The sequence below is a fragment of the Colobus angolensis genome, unplaced genomic scaffold (genome assembly GCF_000951035.1).
Source record: "Colobus angolensis palliatus isolate OR3802 unplaced genomic scaffold, Cang.pa_1.0 Scaffold343, whole genome shotgun sequence".
Lineage (NCBI taxonomy): Eukaryota > Metazoa > Chordata > Mammalia > Primates > Cercopithecidae > Colobus > Colobus angolensis.
In genome coordinates this window covers 2,496,582-2,516,286 of record NW_012116744.1, presented here as the reverse complement: position 1 = coordinate 2,516,286, position 19,705 = coordinate 2,496,582, and the positions used below count along the sequence as shown (strand labels likewise).

The window sequence follows — 19,705 nt, the reverse complement described above, 5'->3', positions numbered from 1 at the left end:
AAAAAAAAAAAAAAAAAAAAAGAATGTATTGCTGTTGTTGGGCAAAGTATCCTATAAATGTCTACCAGATCCTGTTGGTTGATGATATTGCCGAGTTCTGTATCCTTGCTGATTTTGTTTGCCAAATCTTGAGAGACAGATATTGAGGTCTCCAACTATACATGTAGATTTGTCTATTCGCCTTTCAGTTCAATTTTTGCTTCACACATTTTGCAGCTCTGTTTTTTGATGCAATTTGAATTGTTATGTCACGGGAGGGGAGAGGGGCTGAAGGTTGAGCTGATTACTAATGGCCAGTAATTTAATCAATAATGCCTCCAAAATGACGCTTCTACAAATCCCAAAAGGACAGGGCTGGGAGAACTTCTGGGTTACTGAATACATCCATGGGCTGGGAGTGTGGTGCACCCCAAGTTCCACAAGACTTGTACTCAGGACCCTTCTGAACCTTGCCTTATGTATTTCTTCATGTGGCTGTTCATCTGTACCCTTCATAATATCCTTTATAATAAGCCAGTATATGTAAGTATTTCCCTGAGTTCTGTGAGCCATTCCAGCAAATGACTGAACTTGATGAGGGAGTGAGTCATGGGAAATGCCAATTTATAGACTCTCCATCAGAAATACTGGATGCCTGCACTTGTGATTGGCATCCGAAGTGGGGAAAATCTTGTGAGACTGAGCCTTTAACTGTGGGATATGAGTCTGCCTCCGGATACTGTCAGAATTGAATTAAATTATGAGATACCTAGCTTGTTTTGGAGAACAGGTTGATGTGAGGTAAAACGCTACACATCTGGTCACAGATGTGTTCTGTGTTGAATGAATGCGTGTCGTAGAACACATATTTTTTCCCCTAGATCATAGCATGTGATTGCTTAAAATCACTTCTTGCATAGACTAAGGGCACACAGAAGACAAAGGTTACTTATGTTTTTCTCAGATATATTAACAAATAGTAACCACAGAGGAAAAAGGAAAACGATTTTGCTCTGGATTTAAACAGTAGGGCCAAATAAGTAATTTATGGGATAGAAAAGCAATTCTTGGTCTAATAATGTTATTTTTCATAAATGACCAACAACTTTTGGTCTACAAAATTTTGCCAATGTACTCCATTCTACTAAGTTCTTATCAATATTGTTTAGGCAATTTGGATGCCCATTGTGGATCCCTGGCTAATTTACAAGTGTAGTAAACAAAATCCTAGATTCAAAACCAGAGGAGTTTAAGCTCCTAAAAAGTTCATAATAAAAATACTTCATTTTTATTTTTTAAATCTGTTACAGGAACTATTATGTAGAAAATTAACGACTCCTCTGTAATGTAACTCTCTAATAATGTTTGGCCATTCAGGTTTTGCTAGGAAATGGAGTAAGACCACAGAGTAATGGGTAAGAATGATAATCTATCTGTAAGCAATAGGATAGTTGGGCCAGGCCTTTACTAAATAATATTAATTTATGGCGGTGTTGTTGTCTCTCTCTGGTGGTGGTTTTCCAACTTTTCTGATCACAGCCCACAATAAAAACTACATCATATGTTATTATCCAGTGTGAAAACACACACACACACACAGACACACACACACACAACTAAATAAAAATTTCATGAAACAATACTTTACTATTTGCGATGTACTCTGATCAATATATTGTTTTCTATTGTTCTCTTTTATTCTATTAAGTAAAATACCCTAAAAGCTACTACATTAATTTTATAACCCGCTAATGGGTAGTGAGTGACTCTCAGCTGCTCTAGGAGAAAACCAAGGCTGCAGTTTCCAAAATACATAAATGTAGTCATCGTCTTCCTACAGTGGAACATTCTCTGCTGATGGGGTAGGATGGGATGGAAGGTATGGTTTAACCAAGTAATGTTTCTTTGGAGTTCAACATGCTTAATATTTAAACTGGGAATTCTCATCCTTTAAAATTTGGGGCAGGGTTTCATGATGGCACCCCCTTAGTCAATTAAATTAAGTGCTACTTCCTTGCTTAGAATACATTTTTATGCATGAAATACAGCACGTTTGAAATATTTTAAAAGCTTTTTCTTAAAAAGCAATATATATTTAGTAAACAAAAATGCAAACAAATATATAAAATCCAAAACCCAAGAGATAATCATGGTAACATATGTTATTTTGTTTATATATTTGTCCTACACACAGACACACTTAAAAATCACACACATACAATTTGCATTCCCATGACCAAGAGATAATTGTGGTAACATTTTATGCGTCATTTTGTTTAGATATTTTTCCTATACACAGACAAACTTAAAATAATACACATACAATTTGGATTTTACATGCAGATATGTCTTCCTCCAACTATTATAAACATCAAAAGTTATCTTAAAATATTTTGTAGGCTGGAGAATATTATAAAATGAGATAATTTATTATATCTCTATTTATACACATTTAGATTTTGTTCAAGTTTGTGAGTGCTTTTTATTTTTGTTTACAGTGTTCTGCCATGAAAATTTATGCATTCATTTGATTTATGCACTCAACTGCATTTATTTTTACCTTAGATATTTTTTCATTTCCTTTTATGCCTACAAATTCCCTCCTAATTTCTACTCCAATCTAGAGACAGGTAAATACTAGATATCGTAAGAATAAATCCAATGTTCCATTACTGTTTTGGGGTAGATTTTAAAAAATCATGCTAAGTAAATATTGTTCCATTCACTTAAAAAAATAGTAATGGGTAGTGAATATTACTGAATGGAGTTCAATACCAGGTGCCAATGCCTAGTTTGCAGTATAAGTTTGGTGAAAATTTTGTTGACTGAATCAACAATCATATTTTTGTTTGTTTGTTTTTGAGATGGAGTTTTGCTCTTGTCACCCACCTGGAGTGCAATGGTGTGATCTCAGCTTACTGCAACCTCCGCCTTCTGGTTCAAGTGAACCCTCAGCCTCCCGAAGTAGCTGGGACTACAGGCATGCGCCACCACCCCTGGCTAATTTTTTTTGTATTTTTAGTAGAGACGGGGTTTCACCATTTTGGCCAGGCTGGTCTCAAACTCCTGACCTCAGGTGATCTGCCCACCTTGGCCTCCCAAAGTACTGGAATTACAGGCATGGGCCACTGAACCCAGCCCATCTTTTTAAAACAATGAAAAAGAACTGAAAACTAGTCAACAGTTATAGAAATGTACAAAGTGGAAAGTGAATCTCTTGAAATTGTGTTCCTCAAGATAAATGTTAATTTAGTGTTTATCCTTCCAGATTTTTTTCTATGAAGTGAGAATTATTTTTTTATTTTATTATTTATTTATTTACTTTTTTCGAGACACTCTTACTCCTTCACCAAGGCTGGAGTGCAGTGGTGTGATCTCGGTTTACTGCAACCTCTACCTCCCGGGTCCAAGCGATTCTCATGCCTCAGTCTCCTGAGTAGCTGGAACTACAGGCGACCGCCACCACGCACAGCTTTTGTATTTTTAGTGGAAATGGGGCTTTGCCATGTTGGCCAGGCTGGTCTTGAACTCCTGACCTCAAGTGAACCACCTGCCTTGGCCTCCCAAAGTGGTGGGATTACAGGCATGAGCACCTGGCCTGGATTATTCATTTAACTGCACACAAATATATGTAAATAGATGTTTACTGTTGTATTGTTGTATTATATAGTAAAACAAAAAATAGAGGATTGGCTAGAGTAGCTATTGTATCTTTATACAAAATAGCCCCCAAAGAAATCAGGATTATCTGTATGAACAGACATGGAGAGATGTACACAATATATTATTATACGAAAAAGAAAGAAAAAGAAAGTATTTTAAAAATTGATGCACTGCTATAACAATTAAGAGATTTTCCCATTTTAAACCATCAGTGCATTCCTTAGATAATCATCTACTTGATTATGTTAAGTAGGCAATTCTTTAAAAATACAGACAAATTTAAGTTGTTAGTTTTTAGATAGGATTTTCACTGATATCCCACCAGTGAACTTAGTTTTTGGTTTTGAGTATTCTTGCTCTGCCTGAGTTATACTAGCTTCATGAAATGTAATAAATAACTTCATCTTGTTGTCCTGTATTCTGGAACATCTTACCTAGCACTGAAATCATCTGCATCTTCAAAGTCTAAAAGAATTAACTGATAAAACCAGCTGGTCCCAGAGCCTTTTTTGTAAAGGTATAATATGTACATGAATTAAAAACATAAAGAAGTAATTTGTTCAAATTATCGATATCCTGATTTATTTTGAACTACAGTGACTGATAGTGGTATATTAAAGTATAATTGTGGCTGGGCGCGGTGGCTCACGCCTGAAATCCCAGCACTTTGGGAGGCCGAGGTGGGTGGATCACGAGGTCAGGAGATCGAGATCATCCTGGCTAACACAGGTGAAACCTATCTGTACTAAAAATACAAAAAATTAGCCAGGCATAGTGGTGGGCGCCTGTGGTACCAGCTGCTCGGGAGGCTGACGCAGGAGAATGGCATGAACTCGGGAGGTGGAGCTTGCAGTGAGCCGAGATCGCGCCACTGCAATCCAGCCTGGGCGACAGAGCGAGACTGCGTCTCAAAAAAAAAAAAAAAAGTGAAATTGTGTTTGTCAATTTCTCCTTGAATATTGAAAAAAAAAATTGTTATATGGAATGTTTCTGTGCTGAAGCAAGCAGTACAACTGAGACTCTTAAATGTGTGCAATTAGCTAAAAAAGTAAACTCACTCTGGGGTATATTTGATTTAGTAAGGCCATTACATAACATGGCAATGTTCATATAATGAGTTCTTCCTTTTTTTTTTTTGGCCAAAAAAATAGAGGGGTGACAGCAACTCTGCTTATACTTCTTCATGGTTAAAACTCTAGACATCTTAAAAGAAGCATATTCAGATTCCTTTTCTTATTTAGATAACTAAAATTATCACAGTTGTATTTACTGTAATTTGGATCTAACCTCAGTCAGCCAGCCATCTGTTAAAAGCAGACATCCTTTGCTCAATCTTATTTCTTTTTTGTCTTAACTGCATTTGCCTTTATTATTTATTTAAATGTATAACCAGATTTTTTCTTTATAACAATTTATCAAAAAAAAACCCTCTCTCTATATTCCAGCTTCTATTCTACATATAAAAAAAACAGTAGTAGTTTATATTATAGTATTAATTGGATTCTTAATTTTTACTTCTCCTAAGATGAACTTAATTAACTAATTTGCACTTCACTCTCTGACCAAGAAAACACAAGTAATTTCACCCAATCTCTCTGCTACTTCAACTAAAAAATAAGGATAATGAGTTGGCTCCATTGTAATAGGGATCTATGAAGAATTGAAAGTGAACATTTTTTGTCATAAGAACCTTTTATAATCTACCAATGTAAGTCTATGGAAAGACTAAGTATAATGAAAGTGAAGATTTTTTTTAAGGAGTGTGAAAACATAATTTTTTCCACCAGTTTACCTTGCCAATATATTGACTGCAGAAGTTTTTATACATTATGGACATACATTATTGTATGTGGTCTTACCTGATCCATTTTTCAGATACCCATTTGCATCAACAGTTGTATACATGATATAAGGTCCAGGTTGATTCACTCCAAAGGGCTGCAGTAGAAAAAAAAAATAGTTAAGGCTTGGAAAGTAAGTGAATTATTGGAAGTTTCAGGTAAATCTCTTTCAAAGCAAAAAATTCTTACACAGATGACAGTTTCCTAAAGACCCCTTCCATAAACAGATAGCACATCAAAAGAAAGCCTGTTGTTTCCTAGGATCTTAGTGGTAAAAAATAATACACAAACAAAAAGAAAAACTGATTAGTAGAAAATTCTTAAGACTTTAAATGATTTAATAGTTGCATTTATTTAGTTCATTATTTAACTGGGTATTTCTAAGATCAAATATTCTGTTGAATATAGCATTGCTTTTTACCTCCAGGGAGGGATTGGACATGGTTTACATTTTCCCACTAAACTATCAACATAAATAAAATCCATCCACAATAATTACAATAGAATAAAAAATACTGATGATTAGTTCTACCACATTTAAACTCCTGCACATTTAGAGAATACATTATTTTTCATTTAAGAAAAATCTGATGGATTGACAGTGCCTCGATGACAATGGTGAGATTTATCTCTATTTCCTATTTCTGGAACATTCCTCAAACCTTGAATAAAATGACATACTCCTTCTCTTTAGAAACCAAGGCTAATTAAATAGAACATAAAGAAACCAAGGATTGCAATGGACATCCTAAGATGACAGAATGTTTAAGAAATGCTTTAAGTTCTTTTGAATATTTTTCACAGCATCAAAATTCTACTGATCTTCCCAGAAAAGTACAGAAAAGTTAATAATGACATTTAGATAGGCTACTGATGCTTTAAAAATGATTTTTCTCCAGGATGATAAGAAGTAATATGATTTCATCAACATCACAATTGCCTGACTGATATTTTAAGATCTTTAGAAGTCCATATGCTTCCAATGGCTATGAGAAAATAGGTTGCTATAAGGATGGAATTACTCATAAGACATTACTAATTGATTAGATGATTCATGAATAAATCACACAAATATGCAAAATAAACTTACTAAGAAACATTTTTATGTGGAAAGATGAATATTACACTTTGTACTACACACTACTTTCATGAGAGAATTAGCAAAATGTATCTACATTCTTATTTTGCAGATGGGCAAGGAAAAGCATTGTTCTCTCTCCTATGTGTATTCAGTTAAAAAAAATCAGGTCAGCATGTGTCTGATAGAGTCCTAAAGCTGAAGTTCACCTATCATCATGAGCCAGTCATTCTGATATTTGAAGACAAGGTCTAGAGATCCTGATCTAGTTCCTCTACACAGTGGTTCTCAAAGCATGTTACAGGGAAACCCTGGGGGTCCCAGAACACCTTCAGAAGGTCACATTAGGTAAAAACTATTTTCATAATAATACTAAGACATCATTTGCATTTTACACAGTGTTAACATTTGTACTAATAGAGCAAAAGCAAAGATGTGGGTAATTAGCAGTGGCACCAAACAACGGATATTCAGACTTGGGTATTTAGCTAACATTTTCTTGAAAATGGACAAAGTGAGTCTATCACTTTCAGAAAACCAAATAAAATGATAAAATTTGAGCTTCTAAGTGAATATTGTAATTTTGAAAAACTTGCATCTGCCACTGTGATCCTGATATCTTCCCAATACTTAAGAAACTTATGATGCAATCAGTGGTAATATTTACAAATATTATTAAAAAATATTGTACAATAAAATGTGTTAACATGAGGAATATCTGCATAACTCAGTAAACCAAAATTTCCAAAATTACCAATGCATGACAGTACAAAACCATTCATGGGTGTAAGATCCATCTAAAGTGCAAGGTAGACAAATACATCTTAGTGTAACAGAGTAGTGTAGAATCACTTCTGGAATGGTTAGTAAGGACCTCAAAAAAATCTGCTCTTCAATAAAAGCAATGAGAATACTGGCAGAAAGTTGTTGAAATCAACTTTTTCAGAACTTTGCAAAAATCCAAGGAGCACTGATTTAAGAAAAATGCTGAATTTTGGTAAGAACAATTACCTCTGTTGTGTTTTAAATTGCCTTATTTCCATGCCTCTCTCCCCAGCACTGAAGTAGCCTTGAAAACCAACAGCTTTGCAACTATGGTAGCTATGAAAATGAAGAGCCTACCAGGTACTGGAGGGGGCAGAACAGGTTTAGAGCTCCCCAGATATCCATTCCCCGAGAAATGTCACTATATGACCTTCCGGAAGCTCCCTGAAAAGCTCTATTCTCAGGGTGTGTCTTTTTTTAATGGACTGAGAGCTTGCTCTGTGTGAACAAGCTCCATCACTGTAAAGTTTCTTGAAAAGAATCATCAGCAATTGTTTAACATTGCAGTTGCCTGAGGCAGTGATTATCAGCTGGGGTTAATGAGAGGTTGACCAAATCTTTTTTTTTTTTTTTTTTTTTTGAGGCGGAGTCTCGCTCTGTGGCCCGGACTGGAGTGCAGTGGCCGGATCTCAGCTCACTGCAAGCTCCGCCTCCTGGGTTTACGCCATTCTCCTGCCTCAGCCTCCCGAGTAGCTGGGACTACAGGCGCCCGCCACCTCGCCCGGCTAGTTTTTTTTTGTATTTTTAGTAGAGACAGGGTTTCACCGTGATAGCCAGGATGGTCTCGATCTCCTGACCTCGTGATCCGCCCGTCTCGGCCTCCCAAAGTGCTGGGATTACAGGCTTGAGCCACCGCGCCCGGCCCTTGACCAAATCTTAAAAGGAAAAATGGAAATGAGATATTCACAGGGGACTCTAAAAAGCTCTTATTTCTGGGAATCTAGAAGTTCATGAACATATGCAGCACTATGTTCGTGCCCCAGAAAGACTGGAGAAGGGCCTGACCTCTCATTTAAGGAAATATCTGGCCATCACGGCTGGCCATTAAGCTGAGTGGCAACTTCAGTGGCCACACACAACAAAGAATGAAGACTACAGTATTAGTCTGGGAAAGTTACTGAACAAACAGCAATAAGAGCAAAAACCACAAACCCAGGCAATGGGAGAAATCTGGGAAGATTTCTGGAGTTGACATATAGTTAAAAATGTCCAGTTTTCAATAAAAAAAAATTATGACATGCAAAGACACAGTATGGCTCACACATCGGGGAAAAAAAACAGTCAAAATAACTGCCTCCAAGGAAGCATAGATGTTAGATTTATTAGGCAAAGACTTTAAATCTGCTATAATAAACATGTTCACCAGTCTGGGCAATATGGGGAGGCCTTGTCTCCATGAAAAGTTAAAAAAATTAGCTGGGCATGGTAGCAAGCGTCTGTGGTCCCAGCTACTCAGGAGGCTGAGGTGAGAGGATTGCTTGAGCCTGGGAGGTTGAGGCTGTAGTGAGCCATGACTGCACCACTGCACTCTAGCCTGGGCAACACAGTGAGACCCCGTCAAAAAAGAAAAGATTGTTCAAAGAATTAAAGGAAAGGAAATCATGTCTAAATAACTGAAGAAAATTATAAGAACACTGTCTCACCACAGTATCAATAAAGAGAAATCACAAAATAGAACAAAACTGAAATTCTACAGTACAATAACTGAAATGAAAAATTAACTAGCGAGGCTCAATAGATTTAAACTGGCAGAAGAAATATCAGCAAAATTGAAGACATGTCAATTCATATTATCTAGTCTGAAGGACAGAAAAAAAGGGAATAAAAAAATGAACAGAGCCTCTGAGACATATGGAGCACCATTAAGAATACCATCAATAATGGGAGTCCCAGAAGAGAGGAAAGAGGTAGAAATAATGTGAAGCAATAATGGCTAAAACCACCTAAATTTAATGCAACATTAACTTGTACACCCAAAAAGCTCAATGAACGCCAAGTAGGGTAAACTCAAAGAGATCCACGCCAAGATACATCACAGTCAAACCCTACCTATCATATCATAGTTAACATTTTGAAAGCCAAAGAGTGAATGTTGAAAGCAGCAAGAGACAAGCAATTCATCATGGACAAGGTATCCTCAGAAGGATTAACAGCTCAATTCTCATCAGAAACCCAGGAGGCTAGAAGGTAACAGGATGACAAATTCAAAATGTTAAAAGAAAAAGACTGTCAGCCAAGAAGTCTAAAATCCAGCAAAAATATCCTTCAAAAATGAACAGGAAATTAACATATTGCCAGATAAAACCAGAAAGAACTTGTTATTAGCACACCTGACTTGTAGGAAATACTAAAGGGAATTCTGGTTGATCTGAAAGGACACTAGACAGTAACTTGAATCCACACAAATAAATAAAGAGTACTGTTAACTGTAAATATTCTGTGAAGACAAAGTTGGGGGAAAAAAAAAAAGGAACTGTAGGTAAATATGGTATAAATACATTTTTGTCTGCAGCTCTTTTCTCCTACCTGATATAAAAAGACTATTGCTTGAAACAGTAATTCTAAAACCATCTTGTTGGTCTCATAATGCTTGAAGATGTAATTTGTATGACAGTAATAGTACAAATTGAGATATGTTAGAGCAAAGTTTTTATAAGCTACTAAAATTAAGCTGGAATTTATATGAACTAGATTGTTTCTAAGTTACGATGTTAATTGTAATCCTGAGAGCAACTACTAACAAAATAACTTTTTTTGTGTGTGTGTGAGACCGAGTCTCGTTCTGTTACCCAGGCTGGAGTGCAGCAGCTCGACCTCGGCTCACTGCAACCTCCGTCTCCTGGATTCAAGCAATTCTTCTGCCTCAGCCTCCCAAGTAACTGAGACTACAGGTGCGTGAGACCATGCCCAGCTAATTTTTTTTTGCATTTCTGGTAGAGATGGGATTTCACCATATTGGCCAGGCTGGTCTCATACTCCCGACCTCGTGATCTGCCTGCCCTGCCTCAGCCTCCCAACCAAAGTGCTGGGATTACACGCATGAGCTACTGCGCCCGGCCCAAAATAACTTTTTAAAAAGAGAGCGAGGCTGGGTGTGGTCTCTACCAAAAATACAAAAATTAGCCGGGCACGGTGGCGCATGCCTGTAGTCCCAGCTACTCAGGAGGCTGAAGCAAGAGAATCACTTGAGCCCAGGAGGTGGAGGTTGCAGCAAGCCTAGGTCACACCACTGTACTCCAGCCTGGGCAACAGAGTGAGACTCCATCTCAAAATAAATAAACAATAAATAAATAAAATAAAATAGAAAAATAGAGTGAAAGAAACAACAAAAGAATTAAAATTATATCCTAGAAAATGCATAGTATAAAAGGATGCAGTAATGGTGGTATTGAGGAACCAAGAAAATATGACATATAGAAAACAAAAAAATGACAGCCATAATCTGCCTTATCACTAATTTCATTTAATATAAATGAGTTAAATGCTCCTATCAAAAAGGCAAAGATTAACCAAATGGATAGAACAATATAACGAACTATATTCCACCTACGTTATACACACGTTAGATTCATAGACAACAGATAGGCTGAAAGTAAAAGCATGGAAAGGTATACCATGGAAAAGAAACCCAATGAGAAATGGAATGACTATACTGATATCAGACCAAATACACCTTAACTAAATACAAATTGTTTCTAGACACAATAAAAGACATTGTATAATAATAAAAGAGTCAATCCATCAAGAAGACATAACAATTATAAGCATGTATGCACCTAACCAGCAGAGCCCCAAAGAATTTGAGGGAGAAACAGATAATTCAACAATAATAGTTGAAGACTTCAGTATACTCGTTTTAATAATGGATAGAAAAACCAGATAGAGGATCAACAGGAAAAAAGAAGATGTGAACAACGCTGTAAACCAACTAGACCTAACAGACATGTAGAGAACACTGCATCCAACTCTGGCAGAGTACATATTCTTCTCAAACACACATGGAGTGTTCTCGAGGAGGGACCTGGAGAACATAAAACAAGCTTTATGTTTTATGGTATGCTAGACCATAAAACAAGCTTTAGTAGATATAAAAGCATTGAAATTGTACAAATGATATTCTCTGATTACAACAGAATTAGAAATCAACAACAGAAGGAAATATGTGGAAATTAAACAACATTTTAATAAACAAATACCAATGAGTACCATAACAAAGTGGGTACAACTCATTGATAAAGTTTCAAAATCCACATTGCAATCAACCTTAAGAAACTTGTCACTTGATGACTTTTTGGTATATATTGATTATCTGAATAGGATATGAAAACACTCCCTTTTATTTTTTTATTTTTGAGGTGGAGTCTCACTCTGTCACCCAGGCTGGAGTGCAGTGGCGCAACCTTGGCTCACTGGGAGCTCTGCCTCCCGTGTTCAGGCCATTCTGCTGCCTCAGCCTCCCGAGTAGCTGAGACTACAGGTGCCCGCCACCACACCTGGCTAATTTTTTGCATCTTTAGTAGAGACTTGGTTTCACCATGTTAGCCAGGATGGTCTTGATCTCCTGACCTCGTGATCCACCCGCCTCGGCCTCCCAAAGTGCTGGGATTACAGGCGTGAGCCCCCACACCCGGCCCAACACTCCCTTTTCTATTACATAGTTATGTGAGGCTGAATTTTTTTCCTCTATTTCAACCAAGGCAACATACCACAAAAATCTGAATGTAAAAGGAGATAAGGTAACATGCTATCTTCTATTACACTAAGCATTAAAGAGATTTGTAATAACATAAAGCAATGCCTCTCTTTTCCCTAATATTTTAATATGAAAAATACAGTGTTTTAAAAAATAAAATAGGTTATGTTAATATAATGGGTTATCTTTTAAAAACAGTATCATTTAAAATTATTTCAGTTTTAATTTCAAATAAAGTAATGTCAGTAGATGTATCTCACATAAAGAAAAGCTCTTTGGGGTCCATAGACCAAGAAGTTTGAGAATTGCTCTTCTACACCCTCTGTATAATGAACAATTTAATTCCCAATTTCCTTTCCCAACTGAAATGATACAACTCATACCTGGACCTATAAGTCTTTTGGTTTCTTATCCCATATGTCATAGCATTAAGCTTCCTTTTTTTCTTCTAAAATAGTGCGATTTACCTCCATATGAATGTTTAATACAAAATATACTAAAAATAGCTATGCTCATAGAAAATGCCAAGAGATCTGGAATAATTTTTACTTTGTGTTTCTTCTATACAATAAAGGTATAAGGAGTATTGCTGTATCTTTCATACCTTTTACATAGTTGGGTTATATTAGGGCGTCCTTTTAAATGTCACATCTGATGCTTGTTTGAAAGAATTCAGGGAAGTTAAATTTAGACGTATTAGTGATGGTTCAATTTTTCACACTATCAGTAAAAAAAGACTATCATTGGCACCCTTTTTCTCGTTCTAGGATATGTCACACTGATGTAATGCAGTTTAGGTGTTGTATCATATAGAGTCTTTCTAACTAACCTCATCTCTTGTGTGCCTATTGTCATATAAAATTGGGGTTGAAATACCTCTGTTTTCTTTAGAGACTTTTTAAGTAAGCCAAATCTTGGTGGTTTTTATGTTAGTGTCAATTATCTGATTAACTAAGGGTTTGTTTCAAGGTCTTGGGCTCCTACAATGGAGTGCAAGTAATACTTTAAATCATTGGCTCTGGATGATGAAATAAAAATGGAAAAACATATAAAAGATATTATATTAGGTATAATCAATAATTAGATATTATATGATATAAATTCATGATTCTAAAATATTAGAAAAATAGCTGACTTATAGAATGGACTTAACTTTTCTCAAGGGTAATTTTTAAAAATCCTGTTTATTTTTTTATTTTTATTTTTTTATTTTTTGGAGATGGAGTCTAGCTCTGTCGCCCAGGCTGGAGTGCAGTGGCGCGATCTCGGCTCACTGCAAGCTCCGCCTCCCGGGTTTACGCCATTCTCCTGCCTCAGCCTCCCAAGTAGCTGGGACTACAGGCGCCCGCCATCTCGCCCGGCTAGTTTTTTGTATTTTTTTTAGTAGAGACGGGGTTTCACCATGTAGCTCAGGATGGTCTCGATCTCCTGACCTCGTGATCCACCCATCTCGGCCTCCCAAAGTGCTGGGATTACAGGCTTGAGCCACTGCGCCCGGCCCCTGTTTATTTTTTAAGTGACCATTCACTGGCATTTGTCTTTATCTTCATTAACATTAGCTGCAATGCTCAATTTAGTTTAATATTGTAAATTTTATATTGTTTCTTACTAATTTCTTTAAGACATTAAATCAAATATCATTTCCTTTAATTCTGGTTATTTTCCTATGAAAACTACAAGATATTTTCCCTCTGACTAAGGTAAGTAAAGGACTGTAAAAAGGCATATTATATGCAGAAAATATCTGTATCATCGTTTTTCTATCTTTGGTACAGGAAGCATGATATTACTAATGTCAGGAGTGACAAAAGAAGGCAAACAGAATTAAGGAGTGAGTAATATTTTAAGGAATGTCAAATAAATCAGTTATAATCAACAAATAGTGGCTGAAGTAATGCCTGCTATACTTTAAAGCATGGTAAAACTGTACCAAGTCAGATCATTCACTTCACTAAAATAAAGATAAGAGGGTTTTTTTTTTTTTTAAAAGACAAGCTCTCACTCTGTTGCCCAGGCTGGAGCCCAGTGGTGTGATCACAGTTCACCACAGCCTTGACATGTGCTCAGGCGATCCTCCCACCTCAGCCTCCTGAGTACCTGGGATTACAGGCATGTGCCACCACATGTGGCTAATGTAAAACATTTTTATTCTGTAGAGACAGGATCTCACTATGTTGCCCAGGCTAGTCAGACTAGTCTCGAATTCCTGGGCTCAGGCAGTCTTCTGCCTCAGCCTCCCAAAGTGCTGGGATTACAGGTGTAAGCCACGGCGTCTGACCCAAAGATAAATGTACTTGGCCTGTGCTTTGTCAGAATGTTCCTAAATAGAATAGGTAAAAGCCTGAGACCCCTTCTGATTGAAAAGATGAAAAAGTTAAAGTCACCTTGTTCTGTTGCATATATTAAAAATTAATTGTAACAATGGAAAGAATTGTGTTTCATTAGGAGATATTTCTGTGAGTATTAATAGGGAATATTTTTCCTTTGCAACAGAGCTTTTCCAGAATGCATTTCTCCTGTAAATGGCTTGTAATTTATTTTTCAAGTTTTCATACTTAACAGTGAATATGCTATTGGGGTGAGAGATGCGATGGTAAACTTATCAACGAGGGCCCATTAAAAAGCAAACCAAATTCTAGAGAAAGCTCATTTATTCATACCTCAAATATTTATTATATAACTATGTGTCAGGCACTGTGCTGGGGAGTAAAGACTGAATAATCAATAAGACACAATCCTGAAGGGACTTAACACAGATAATCACCCACTTTAAACTATAGTAAGTGACAGTAGCAGGACTAGGCATAGGGTGCTAAGAAACAACAGAAGGTGCATCCAATTCTGTGTCAAAGGGAAGCCAGGGAATTCTTTCTCAGAGGAAATGTTGTCTGAGTGCCAACCCGAAGGTCACACAGAGCAAACTAGGAGAAGGTGAAGAAGACAAGGCTTCGGTACAGAGGCAGGTATAGGAGCAGGAGGTGACAGAGGTGACAGAACATAGCGGTTCAGGGAGTTGATTATAGAGTTGTAGGGGGGCGTGAGGAAAAACTGCAAGAGATAAGGCTGAAGGGGTAAACCAGGGCTCTATCTCAGGAAGCTAGATTTAGACAATCTCTCAAGGGTATGGGGAGCCACTGAAGGTTTGTGTTTTAGAAAGATCACTATTGTAGTATGTTTTTGAAGGATAGCTTAGATAACTGCAGCAGTCAGGAAAAAAAAAAAAGGCCTGAAATACAGTAACAGGACAGAGAGAAGGGACAGTTGTGAGGAAAGAATGATATCTAGTAGATTTGGGGGACAAGGGAAAGGAAAAAGTGAGCCAGGGAACATGGGAAGAGGACTGGGTTTTGGGGGTGGGGAACGTTAGATTTCAGGGTCCTTCCTTGTAAGGGACTCAGATACAAAGGTATGATGTTCAGGAGAGTGGTTGAGATCATTTAAAGAGTTCAGAGTAGTCCCTGCTCATGTGCAGGTTTCGTGTCCTGTGGTTTCAGTTACTCATTGTATAATACCATAATGTATTTTGAGAGAGAAATATTCACATAACTTTTATTACAGTATATTGTTACAACTGTTCTATTTTATTATCAGTTATTATTGCTGTTAATCTCGTACTGTGCCTAATTTCTGAACGAAGCTTTATCATAGGTACGTATGTGTAGGAAAAACAAGCTGCATAGGGTTCAGTACTATCCAAGGTTGCAGACATCCACTGGGGATCCTGGAATGCGTCTTTGTGGATAACAGGGGACTATTGTATATACAGTGAGAAGAGAATCTAGGATGGAACCTGAAAATCACCAACATTTAAAAGATAGGCAGAAGGGAAGTCCATAAAGAAACCTGGAAGAATGGCCAGACAGGTAGGAGGAGAGCTGGGAAGAAACAACACGAAGGCAGCTGAGAAAAGGGAGTGTTCCTATAAGTGTTGGCAGTATCACATGCAGCTGCAGTGGCATAAGCTCAAAGGCTAGACGATAACAGTGGGTTAAGGATATTGAGGTGAGGAATTTGAGAGATCCAAATGCAGGCCACTCAAGGAGTTTGGCTGAGAAAAGAAAACAGAGGTGGGTAGTAGCTGGAGGGGATGTGGGTTTCACAAGGTACATATGTATGTATGTACAGATAAGAGACTTAGACATCCTTAATTGCTGAAGGAAAGACACCAGCAGACAAGTGGAGGCCGCATACATAGGCCAAATAAACAGTGGAACAAGGCCCATAAGGTTCCTGGAGAGGAGGCAGGTGTGACCCCACAGCACAGCTGGCGCACTGGTTTTCAGTCAAGAGGAAAAGCAATGAGAATGTGTGTGGAGGAAGGGATTATATTTAGTGCTGCAGAGGTCAACCAACAAATTGTTATTATTATTACTATTATTTTTGGGATGGAGTCTCACTCTGTAGACCAGGCTGGAGCGCAGTGGCGCAATCTGGGCTCATTGCAAGCTCCGCCTCCTGGGTTCACGCCATTCTCTTGCTTCAGCCTCCCGAGTAGCTGGGACTACAGGTGTGCGCCACCACACCCAGACAATTTTTTGTATTTTTAGTAGAGACGAGGTTTCACCATGTTAGCCAGGATGGTCTTGATCTCCCGACCTCGTGATCTGCCCGCCTCAGCCTCCCAAAGTGTTGGGATTACAGGCGTGAGCCACCGTGCCCGGCCCAAGTGACAAATTATTAAACACCAGGCCCTCTGTTAGTTTCTAGGATATACTGGCAAGAAAAAGAGATACTGTTTTCTGCCCCCCTGGAGCTCTGTCAAAGGAATGTGCACAGAGTCTTTTTGAATATGGGGAAGTCAAAGACTACTTTTAAACCAGCTGCTCTCCAAGGGGAAAAGTACTTATCTGCCTGCTTCTAGATTCGTAATCCACAAAGTGGAAAAAGTCACTAGGCTTTGGTGAAAAGAATTACGAAGTTACAGAGAAAAACGCCATTATCTCCACTGACATAGTGAAAAGTCAGAATATGCCTTACACTGAGAATAAAAGATTTCAAAAATTAGTTGGATATTTGAAGGAAAAAAAATCAGAAAACAGGAATATAAATACTCTTTTGAGTCCCAGATACTTATAGTAGCACTCACTAATAATACTGATATTTACCATATCCATATTTCACAAATGTGTGATGTTTAAAAAGATTTACACAGTAAGAAAAAGTCAAGAAGTCTAGCATACCTCTAGTCATACCTGAAACACAAATGGAATACCAACATTTCTCAAAACATTTGGAACTTACTATCCCTACCAATACAGGGATGTTATAGAGGCAGGGGTATAAACAATAACATTGACAAATAGTAGCAGCTAAACTTTTTGAGTGTTGATTGTGTATTAGGGCCTCCTATGGTCTATCTACATTAATTCCTCTAATTTTAACAATAACCTTAAGGTAGTGTGATAGGCAGAATAATGGTACTCCAAAGATGTCCATGTCCTAATTTCCAGAGCCTGCTGAATACACTACCAAAAAGGACTTAGCAGATATAATTAAAGATCTCAAGATGGGGAGAGTATCTTGCAATATCCAGGTGGGGCTAACGTAATCACAAGGCTTCCCATAGGAGAAAGAGGAAGGCAGTATGGGTTAGTGTCAGTGATTTGAAGATACAACACTGCTGGCTTTGGGTATGGAGGAAAGGGCCATGAGCCAAGGAAGATATGCAGCCTCAAGAACCTGGAAAAGGTAAGGGGATGTATTCTCCCCAAAACCTCCAAAAAGGAATGCAGGCTTGCTGACAACTTGATTTTAGTTTAGTGAAACATGGTTCAGGCTTCCAACCTCTAGAATTGTAAGAGAATAAATCTGTGTTGTGTTAAGCCACTAAGTTTATGTTAATTTGTTACAGCAGTGATAGGAAACTTACACAGGTTAGTTTTACAGACATGGAGAATGAGAATTAACAGAAGTGAAATAACTTCTCCAAAATTATTGTAGATAGTTGAAGAGATTTGCATTTTGTGGATTATTTTCTTTTTTGAAGTAGGAGGGAAGGTTAACTACTGAGAACTGGAAACTGGGAAAGTAGAAAGGGTATTAAATAGTTCTTATGAAGAAAGAGAACCTCTGGTATGACAAGTAAAATGTGTATTTACAACACACGAAAGTATTTAGAGATGATAGATTAGCCTTAAAGTACTCTAGAGGGAGGAGTGGGTGGGATGGGTAGTAGGTGGTGGTATGGGTGAAATAAAATTGGGCATATAATGATATTGTTGAAATTGGGTATGGGTAGAAGAATTTTATGTATTTGTTCTGTTTTTTTTTTTTTCTTTTTTCTTTTTTGACAGTCTTACTCTGTTGCCTAGGCTGCAGGGCAGTGGCGTGATCATGGCTCACTGTAACCTCTACCTCCCCAGGCTCAGGTGATTCTCCACCTCAGCCTCCCGGGTAGCTTGGGTACAGGTGCACACCACCACCCAGGTAATTTGTGTATTTTTTGTAGAGATGGGGTTTCAGCATGTTTCCCAGGCTGGTCTCAAACTCCTGGGCTCAAGTGATCCTCCTGCCTTGGCCTCCAAAGTGCTAGGATTACAAGCACAAACCACTGTGCCCAGCCAAGGAGTTTTATTATACTAATTTATACTTTCATAGATGTTTACAAATTTTTAAAAAGTTAAAAAAATCAAGATAGAGAGCAATAAATGACACACAGGAAGATACACTGATAAAAGCCATGAAATAAAATGGACAAAAACAAACTTCAAATAAAGCAAAACCAGTAACAATGCAAGGAGAGCTTCCAGTTTCTGGTCCGACATATAAAGTTCTTTAATGTTGTCACTCTAGTTCTAATAAGAAAAAAGCAAAGAAATAGAAAATCAACAACTTTTCTTAGATCTTTCAGAGAACTAAGGTCACAGGACAAACCGCTAGTCTGCAAACTGGAGAGACAGACAAGTGGAAACAGAGTCACAGCTTACAAGAAGCAGAAGCCCAAGAGCAGAAGATCAAAGACGGAGCCAATACAGGTAAGAAGACCTAACTGAAAAACTGCTGGAGGCTCAGTGTAGGCTAGCTTGAGTGTTCAAAACTCCAAGGGTTCAGGGCAGGGGGGAACCCTCACACTTACGCTTTTGTGAGTTTTACCTCCAGGAATTCAACCAGATTCTCACTGTGAAGACTGGAGAAAAATACCTTCATGTTTCCAGCAGCAGCATGAGAAGGTAACCATTCTGAAACATGCTCTCTGTTCTCCCTAACAGCCCGCCTTCAAAGAAAACTTTTACTAGAGCTTAACTGATTTGGGTTTAACAAAAGCCTAACTGACCTGGGGAAAGGGAAATACTCAACTTCAGCTCCGTCTCATCTTCCTGTGTCACCTAAGAAGACAGGGAAGCTGAGAAGCACTTGTGAAGGTCACAGCCCAGGGACATAGGTTCACTAAAATAGTGAGACCTAATGATAAGATGACAGAACACTTTTTCTATCCAAGTACTTCATCAACTGGTCTCCTGTATAACAGGGAATTACAGCCCAAAGCACTGCAAACATTATCTTTCATTTTTTTTTGAAAGTATAAGTATAAAAAAACTTTAATTATGTTAATTATGAGATTTTTAAACTGTATTACTGGAGAAAAGAGACCAAGTCTCCTCGTAATACTTTTCTTTTTTTTTTTTT

General features: G+C 37.7%; 1 protein-coding gene across 1 annotated transcript in view; it reads right to left on the bottom strand.

Moving 5' to 3' along the window:
- Positions 1-19,705, bottom strand: part of ITFG1 (integrin alpha FG-GAP repeat containing 1) — a 296,091-nt gene that overhangs the window by 51,800 nt on the left and 224,586 nt on the right. Inside the window, exon 14 of the mRNA XM_011952601.1 lies at positions 5,502-5,580. Coding sequence (XP_011807991.1) covers positions 5,502-5,580 — 79 coding nt within the window. The remainder of the gene's footprint in view (positions 1-5,501; positions 5,581-19,705) is intronic.